The following is an 8,025-nucleotide window of genomic DNA, read 5'->3' on the forward strand; positions in this document are numbered from 1 at the left end:
TTCAGAGTCATCCTCTAATCCTGGCTAAACAAATCAGGCCACCAGGTGGTCTTGCCAGAGCCAACGTTAGACATGGTATTTCAATAGATTAGAATAGACTCTCTCGCAGTAATCCGTTAACCATCCATCCCATCTTTCCCCCATTGAGCCATGGAGGTCGAGCGTCTAAGAAACCTGTCGGTCTTGCCTTTACTCGCGGCGGTTCCTCTCGCCTTGGTGGGCTATGTGAGTCTACTATACCTATACATACTAGATTGCATGCTGATTGTTAGCTCGTCGCCCTCTGTGTCTATCGCATCTGGTTCCACCCTCTGGCAAAATTCCCCGGGCCTTTTCTGGGCAAGATCACCAACCTCTACGGCGGATACTATGCATGGACGGGAGATCTGCATCTGGACATGACGCGGTGCCATGAGAAATATGGTTTGTGGACACTCGTTCACAGAGGAGTTGCTTTATTGATCCTCCAGGCAACATTGTTCGATATGCCCCGGACCGCGTCCTTTTCAACACCAACACCGGATTAAAAGGTAGCTCTATCTATTTGTTCGTTCTATCAGTTCCTAACTAGCAGACATCTACGCATTCACCAAGAACTTCCAGAAATCAGCCGCCTACGGAGCCATGGTCCACCGCGCCCCCAACACCCTAACCCTAATCGACAAGAAACAGCATGGTCGCAAACGGCGCATCATCGGCCAGGGGTTTGGCGACAATGCCCTCCGTGGATACGAGGATACCATCATGGAGCTTGTGCGCCGGTTTTGCGACTCGCTGGCCAACGACATTCCACAGGGCAAGGCGGGCGAATGGTCTTCTCCGCAGAACATGGCCAAATGGTGTATGTATCTAGATACTATCCCCGATCTCCCGGCATCATCGCGATGCTAAGATAGCAGCAAACTACCTGACCTTCGATATCATGTCCAGCCTCATCTTCGGCGAGAATTTCGATCTCCTCGGCAGCCCCGAGAATCGCGAGATCGTCAAGCGCATCGAGGACTCCAACGTGCGCACAGGAGTCCTCCTCCAGGCGGGCGAGTTGGCCACTCGCCGGCTCGACCGCAGGCTCTTCCCCGACGCCATCGTCGGCCGCAATTACTTTATTCGCTTCGTCAACCAGCTGCTTCAGAAGCGCATGTCCGCCAAGCCCTTGAAGCGCAAGGATGTCTTCTCCTTCCTGCTGGATGCCATCGATCCGGAGACCCAGCAGGGCTTCACCCCTGCCGAGATTGGGGCCGAGAGCACCACCATGATCGTCGCCGGTCTGAGCTTCCTTCCTTCTTCTCTCATGCCCCCGATGGATGGTTCTATTTCTTACGCTGGATGCGAGTATAGGATCGGATACCTCTTCCACCGCGATTGCATCGACCTTCTTCTACCTCTGCCGCCACCCGGATGTCTACGACAAGGTCAAGAACGAGGTTCGCGCCGCCTTTGCCGGCCCGGAAGATGTCACTCTCGGCGCCTCTCTCACGAGCTGTGTCTATCTCCGGGCCTGCATCGATGAGAGTCTCCGCATGTCTCCCCCGGCAAGCAGCTCCCTGTGGCGCGAGGTGATGCAGGATGGCGTCGTGATCGACGGCCACCCCGTTCCTCGTGGCTACGACGTGGGCACCTGCATCTATGCCATCCAGCACAACCCCGAGTACTACCCGGAGCCCTTTGAGTACAGACCGGAGCGCTGGCTCGACGCGCCAGACAAGGTCCAGCTCGCCCGTTCTGCATTCAACCCCTTCTCGATTGGGCCGCGCAGCTGTCTGGGCAAGGGATTGGCCCTGACCGAGCTGACGCTGACCATGGCCTATCTGTTGTCCAAGTATGACTTCCGTCCTGCACCCGGCTCGGAGAAGGTGGGCGGTGGCTCGATATCCCAGGGACCGGGACGCCATCGCGAAGAGGAGTACCAGCTTCATGACCATGTCACTGCGTCCAAGAATGGGCCTATTGTGCAGGTCCGGATGCGCCAATTCTAGTTCCGCTTGCCAGATCTCGGAGAATGTGAAGATAACTAGTGATGGAGTTAGACAAATCTATGTTCTGTACCCTTGCTTGTAATATATAGTGTAAATATAGTAGTATAAATATATTATTGTTATTCTAACTGATAGTGATTATATATAGACTCTCCTATAAATACCATCTTGTATATTTGAACTATGAGCAGGTTTGTCCTGGAATGAGCATGACTACCAATTAATAAAGATATATTTAATAAGAGATACTTAGTTTAGAACAACTTTCAGATTACAAACTAATTTTATTAATAATATCAACCTTATAGTCATGCTATATTTAAATATTAACTATAAGATACATGTTAGTAGTTATGTAGCATCAGAAGATGACTTGAAGCTGTCTTATTCTATTTCCATGCATAAATATCAATCTTATTATCTTATTTCTATTATTTCCGTCTTCTTGAATCCTTCATGCACAACACAGCCCCTTTAAACCTTGACGCACAACATACTCATGCACTCTCCACCTCAAAACACCATCCAAAGCGATCCTCACTGTCGCCGCGCTGGACGCTCGTCAACTCGGCATATAGCTTCTGACAGATCGGGCCTGCGGTCTTGTCCTCTGTGAACACAAAATCTTCTGCGCGCGACTTGTGCTTGATCGAGCGAATAGGGACCAAAGCTGCCGCGGTGCCCACAGCCATAACCTCGCTAAAGGTCGACAATTCCGTGTACTTGACCTGGTCCATGCATATGCTCGTTAGGCAGCCAGCCAGAAATAAGGGTAGGGTTAGATACTCACCGGGCGGTGTTCAACCTGGTAGCCCAAGGCTTTGCCGATCTCCAGCACACTATCCGAAGTGACGCTATTGATGATGTTGTCGCTCTTTGGCACGACCAACACCACCTGGTCCTCTTGTCCGGCATTCTTCTCCATTCGGACGCCCAGGAAGCCGGAGGTGGAAAACTCGTCGATTTCGGTTCCGGTCTTGCTATCCAGATGCAGGGTCATGGGGAATCCCTCCTTCATGGCGAGTCCGGACCACTTCATCACGGGCGCGTAATTGCCGCCAATCTTGGCATGGCCGGTTCCCCTGGGTGCCGCGCGATCGAATTCCTCCAGCACCACCGCCGGCAACGGCGCGATGCCGTGGTAGGTGCTGAAGGGCTGGACGTAGACGCAGAACGTGTACTCGTTGGGCGGCGTCAGCATGAAATGCCCGCTGGACCCAAACAACAGCGGCCGGATGTACAGGGCGGCGCCGCTGGAGTGCGGGGGAACCCATTCGGCGTTGTGCGCCACGGCGGCGTTGACAGCGGCAATAAAGTGGTCGATCGGCACCGGGGGAATGGACACGACGCTGGCCGAGTGTTGCATGCGAGTGGCATGGAACCGTGGGCGGAAGACTTGAATCTGACCGGTCGGCGTCCGGTAGGCTGATTCAGCACAGTTAGCGAATCTGCTGCTGGTGGTGGAGATGATGGTGCATCATGCAACATGCAAGATGAGACGCCGGAGAGGAAAACCAGGTTTGCCCTCTGGTCAGTCCATGTCTGGAGTACCTTTGAGGCCCTCATAAACCTGCTGTCCGTAATTGAGGGCGGGTGCCAGTCCGTGCACGCGCAGAAAGGGATCCGCGACAAATTTGGGCGCCGACCACTCGCCCGTTTCAACTGAATATGATGATTCCATATGGCCGTTGACTGCAAAACCATGATTCTGGTTAGAAGAGAATAATCCACTGCAGCAAGATCATCCTCACTCACCCATATCAGTCACAGTCAGCCCTAATTTGGCCCATTCTGTTCAATCTATGTTAATATCCAGTTGTGATTGAAAGAAAGGATCATCAGCACTAACCAACATTGGGAGCGGGGGCAGGAGGGAAAGCCATTTTGAATGTGTATCTAGAGTTTGAATGAAAACAGGGAAATGACCAAGAAAAGAGGAGAGTGGAGGGGTTAAAGTAGCAATAAGCTGTTCAAGTAGGAAATCCTCTATGTATTTAGGGAGCAAATTAGAATAGAATACAAATACCACCTCTGTCATCAATACCCTCTATCCTGACGGTGCATGTCAGCAGCAGCAGCAGCTACTGCAAGGTCAACTGTCATGCTTCTATTATAGCGCGTAGCCCCAGAACAATAGCGACTACCGAAACCTTATCCCTGTAGGTATTATCATTCGTGGATCCAGATTTCCAGAACACATCATTGAACAACATGATCAGCTTAGTCTGCAGCACCCCCCTCTGCAGGCATCTGAGGCAATTGATCAGATAACCTCAACCCTAACCCTAGGGTTGCCCACTTCTTCATAGGTACACCATAGCTAGCCTGTATACCGAGTCAGATCACTCATGTACAATCTCAACAGCATGATCCCTGTGCTTATCCTTCATTCTTGACTCTTCCTTACTGTACATGCTTCAGTATCCATCATTTTACTCTATTAATCCTTATATATATCTGTTTGGTTTATTCTTCATCAACATCAGCCTTTACAATATCATCAGCCTTTACACATCAAAGACAACAAAGATAACAAGATAATTCTAAGCTAAATCTTCACACCATATCAACCAATTACACCTCTTCCACTTCTCGGCCAAGATGTGCTTCTCAACTGTTAGTTCCTTCTTGCTCGATCATGCCGAACCTTAAACTGACTCCCATCAGGAAGGATATGCTTCTCCCTCATCCGTCTCCAATGAGCAGATCATCAACTTGCTCATCCAACGCGGCGCCAACGTCAATGTTCACAACGCCCGCGGCCAGACACCTCTCCACATCGCCGCCCAACAGGGCGATCTGAACACTGTCTCTCTTCTGCTCGCTTCTTATCCCATCGACGTCAACGCCCGTGACCGATCCGGGTGCACACCGCTTCATCTTGCAAGCGAGAATGGCCATGCCCAGGTGGTGAGCCTGCTGGTGGCTCACCACGCCCAGTTGGATGCCAAGTCGAGGGGGTGAAGGGCGATACTGCCTGCTTTCATTTTTCGGCTACATTTATTCGGTGTTTTCGGGGTCTTTATGGCATTGAGGCTTTATTCGGGTGGTCGCGGTCTGTCTCGGTGGCTTTTTCTTGGGAGGAAACGTTGCTCAACCACATGGTTTAATGCTGCTCCATACTTTAAGTGGTGAAAGGATACATATCTACATAAACTTGGTTTAATGGATTAATGGACTACCTTCTGGAAGACTACAATATTTCTTGTTTGTAGAGTACTACATAGATTAACAGAATGAGGCAGGCTCCATTTGCGGGTATAAAAAGTTAAGCATTAAAAATACTATTTATTATCACTATTGATTATTTTTTAAAAAGAATTTCTATATAATGAAATTGTTTTGATATTAGATTCATGTAAAAAGATATCAACCACTAGACTAAAGGGTAGCATCAACCGCGAACTGCCATCATGATCTGACAGATGTACAGAGTAGAGATAGAGTCTAAGCTTCTATTCTGATAGATAGTAGGCAGCTGTATAATGGGGGAATCGCTGATTTTCTCCATACAATATCAAGACTATGCGTAGCCAGATTGTATTACCCCTGTCCGAGTCCATGCAAGGGTTACTGGAAGGATCATCGCCTCCTTTCGGCTGGCCCTCAGTTATCTAATCCGGCCAGGGGTATTTAGTATATATTATTCTGGCGTCCTAGGGCTTTGGAAACGGCGAATCAGAAAATCACCATTAATTTTGCCCTTTTGGCTTAGTGGTTAACATTCCGAGGACAAGCTTCCAGTCCCTTGCAGCAACGAAGAGTATTCGCCTCTAAGACCAGGGCCAGTAGACCTTAGTTTCATGATTCAGCAAGGATTCGAGATCTGGGGCACAGATGGCAGCAGCGTGGCCGCAACAATATTATAGCCTTTGGCTGATCCCTCGCTGTCAATGATCAACTATGCCAGCTATATTCTATATAAACCTATACATTACAATTATCCATGACTCCTAATTTTGTCTGAAATGATATAAAAAATTTCAATAACCTTCAATTTATAATAGGAATTGCTTTGGTAACTGTTAGCTGCAAGAATATATATAATAGTATCTATTAGCACTTTGAAAGTAGTCTATGATATGGATATGTATAATATATTTTCCATTCAATGTATCTAAATTCTAAACAACTGTCTACATCAATCTAACTTCCTCACAACAATTCTTCCAGTGTAACCAACCCCCATCTCTCTAATTAAGCGACTAGACCATACCACAAGTACACTCTGCCTTCCAGACCCCGCTTGACACACCCAGATGAGCGAGATAACCACCACGGGAGACTGGGATGCGTGTCACCCAGGGATCCCCAGAGCGAGACGTGGTCGGCGCGAATACGGTCCCAGAATTGCTCTGCCGCGCCATTCAGCCAGCCCGGCTGGGAGATGGCGAAGAGAGCGAGCTCAGATACATCCCCCTGGCCACCGCGGTCCTTTTCGGGCGCGGGAGAGACCGGGTTGGAGGAGCGTGGTGGCCTGGTCTCGAAGCAATTGGATGGAGAAGAAGAAGAAGAAGAAGAAGAAGAAGAAGACAGAGTAGGAGGCACTGTTGCTGTGGGCTTCCATGGAAAGGATGCGCGTGGAAACACGAGGGCAAGGTTGTTGATGGTTTGATCGGTGGCGGTTGGGCTGCCCTCGCTGGGGTCGTGGTCGAAGTAGGCGATGAAGTCTCTTGTTTCAAGCTGCGAGAGGAGCATGTCGACGGTGATGTCGGTTCCGAGATGGTGCAGGTGGCGCTGGAGGGCGGCGTGGAGGGCCGCTCGCGATGGGAAGTCCTGGATGGCAGTGACGACGCGGATGGTGCGCGGGCTGCGGATCACCGTCCAGGGCTCAGCGTCGGGGAAGATGGCGCTGCTCAGGGCGGGTGCGGCCCCCAACAGCACGCTGGCACTGGGGCCGAGTTCATGGGCGAGGGCCTGCAGCGCAGTGGCAGACACGGCCGTGGCCCCGGGCGAGGCTGGGGGCTGCAAGGCGGCGTCGGGACGCAGGAAGATGCTGCGCAGGGGCTGCAGGACCCGAGCCAGATGCAGGGCGGCGTGGTGGGCATCCAGGGCATGCGTTCTGGACTGTGCCGCCGAGGTGCCCAGGGCCGCGACGACCGGGATGGAGCCGGCGCGGACGGCGGAATCGATGGCGTCGGGGGCGATGGCCGTGACGATGCCCTGGTCGCTCGCCGGGGGGCGGCCGGGCTCTGCGGCCGCCGTGAAGATGCCGCAGGTGATGGGGCGGGTGTCGACGTCCCGGCGCTCCAGGAGGGCGCTGACTCTGTAGTTGACGGAGCGGATGCGGCGCAGGCGGTTCGACTGATCGGCTGGGGGCCGGGCATAGCCCCCGGGCTCCTCCGGGTCATCGAGATGCAGGTCGCCATGCACGATGACGGGGAACAGGCCGACACGCCGCAGAAAGGCCAGGGACTCGGCCAGGCGCTCGAGCTGGGCGCGCGCCGAGGATCCCGGGGACGAGAGCGTGTCGGGCCCAATGGCGATGACGGCCAGCGGGTTGCCCTGCGACGGGTGGAACTCATGGAGGAACTGCTGGATCTGCTGGGTTGAGTCGATGCGGCGCAGCAGTTCTGCAGCAACAGCGCGATTGGTTTGGGCTCGGGGCTGGTTGTTGGACAGCTGGGCATAGGGCCGCGAGCGAATAGGCATGGGCAGCCCCAAGCGAATAGGCATGGGCAGTGGGGGACGAGTCAGCAAGTTGGTGGACATGGCAGGCTGGAGGATTGACCGGGTTTAAATTCGATATCAGCAGGTGGGCATGCGGTCTTAAATGTGGTTGTTAGTTGAATGGACTAGACTAGTAAATAAGATTCTTAATTCTCAATACTATATACTAGGTCATAATTTATTTATTCATAATCTTAGCATCAGTAGATTCAGACAATATCATCAGTATATATCATTATATATCATTATATATCATTATATATCATTATATATCATTATATATCATTATAGTATCATGTCTCATTTTTATAATATATTTAATAAATAATACTGATTGGTCACTGCAAGGTGAGACGGCAAGATCCGCTCCACCAGCTCC

The 8,025-nt window shown here is 51.4% G+C and overlaps 4 protein-coding genes across 4 annotated transcripts; 2 read left to right on the forward strand and 2 right to left on the reverse strand.

The window, feature by feature from the left end:
- Positions 1-150: 150 nt before the first annotated feature.
- ASPZODRAFT_170147 (hypothetical protein) lies at positions 151-1,998 on the forward strand (the record flags this gene model as incomplete). Its single annotated transcript, XM_022726923.1, has 6 exons — positions 151-225; positions 273-423; positions 471-530; positions 572-841; positions 900-1,265; positions 1,339-1,998. 6 exons carry the CDS (start codon positions 151-153, stop codon positions 1,974-1,976), a joined length of 1,560 nt encoding a protein of 519 aa, XP_022576989.1. The 3' UTR covers positions 1,977-1,998.
- Positions 1,999-2,353: 355 nt separating this feature from the next.
- Positions 2,354-3,770, reverse strand: ASPZODRAFT_137282 (hypothetical protein). Its single transcript, XM_022724268.1, has 4 exons — positions 3,732-3,770; positions 3,528-3,668; positions 2,767-3,401; positions 2,354-2,704 (listed from the first exon to the last, which is right to left on the reverse strand). Exons 1-4 carry the CDS (start codon positions 3,733-3,735, stop codon positions 2,474-2,476), a joined length of 1,011 nt encoding a protein of 336 aa, XP_022576990.1. The 5' UTR covers positions 3,736-3,770; the 3' UTR covers positions 2,354-2,473.
- A 909-nt stretch (positions 3,771-4,679) lies between these two features.
- On the forward strand, positions 4,680-4,940 carry ASPZODRAFT_76746 (hypothetical protein; the record flags this gene model as incomplete). Its single annotated transcript, XM_022730122.1, has 1 exon — positions 4,680-4,940. A coding segment is annotated over one exon (261 nt), but the record flags the coding sequence as incomplete, so codon positions are not given.
- Positions 4,941-6,173: 1,233 nt separating this feature from the next.
- ASPZODRAFT_76785 (hypothetical protein) lies at positions 6,174-7,628 on the reverse strand (the record flags this gene model as incomplete). The annotated part of the gene is made up of 2 exons (XM_022730125.1): positions 6,174-6,453; positions 6,511-7,628. 2 exons carry the CDS (start codon positions 7,626-7,628, stop codon positions 6,174-6,176), a joined length of 1,398 nt encoding a protein of 465 aa, XP_022576992.1.
- Positions 7,629-8,025: the final 397 nt, after the last annotated feature.

Source organism: Penicilliopsis zonata, assembly GCF_001890105.1.
Source record: "Penicilliopsis zonata CBS 506.65 unplaced genomic scaffold ASPZOscaffold_28, whole genome shotgun sequence".
Lineage (NCBI taxonomy): Eukaryota > Fungi > Ascomycota > Eurotiomycetes > Eurotiales > Aspergillaceae > Penicilliopsis > Penicilliopsis zonata.

What these genes read in the sequence shown, in the direction of transcription:
- ASPZODRAFT_137282 (XM_022724268.1), bottom strand. An exon ending in GGTTTATGAGGGCCTCAAAG is followed by an intron (nt 3,402 to 3,527) that starts GTACTCCAGACA and finishes GTGCTGAATCAG; the next exon opens with CCTACCGGACGCCGACCGGT. An exon ending in ACCAGGTTGAACACCGCCCG is followed by an intron (nt 2,705 to 2,766) that starts GTGAGTATCTAA and finishes TGCATGGACCAG; the next exon opens with GTCAAGTACACGGAATTGTC.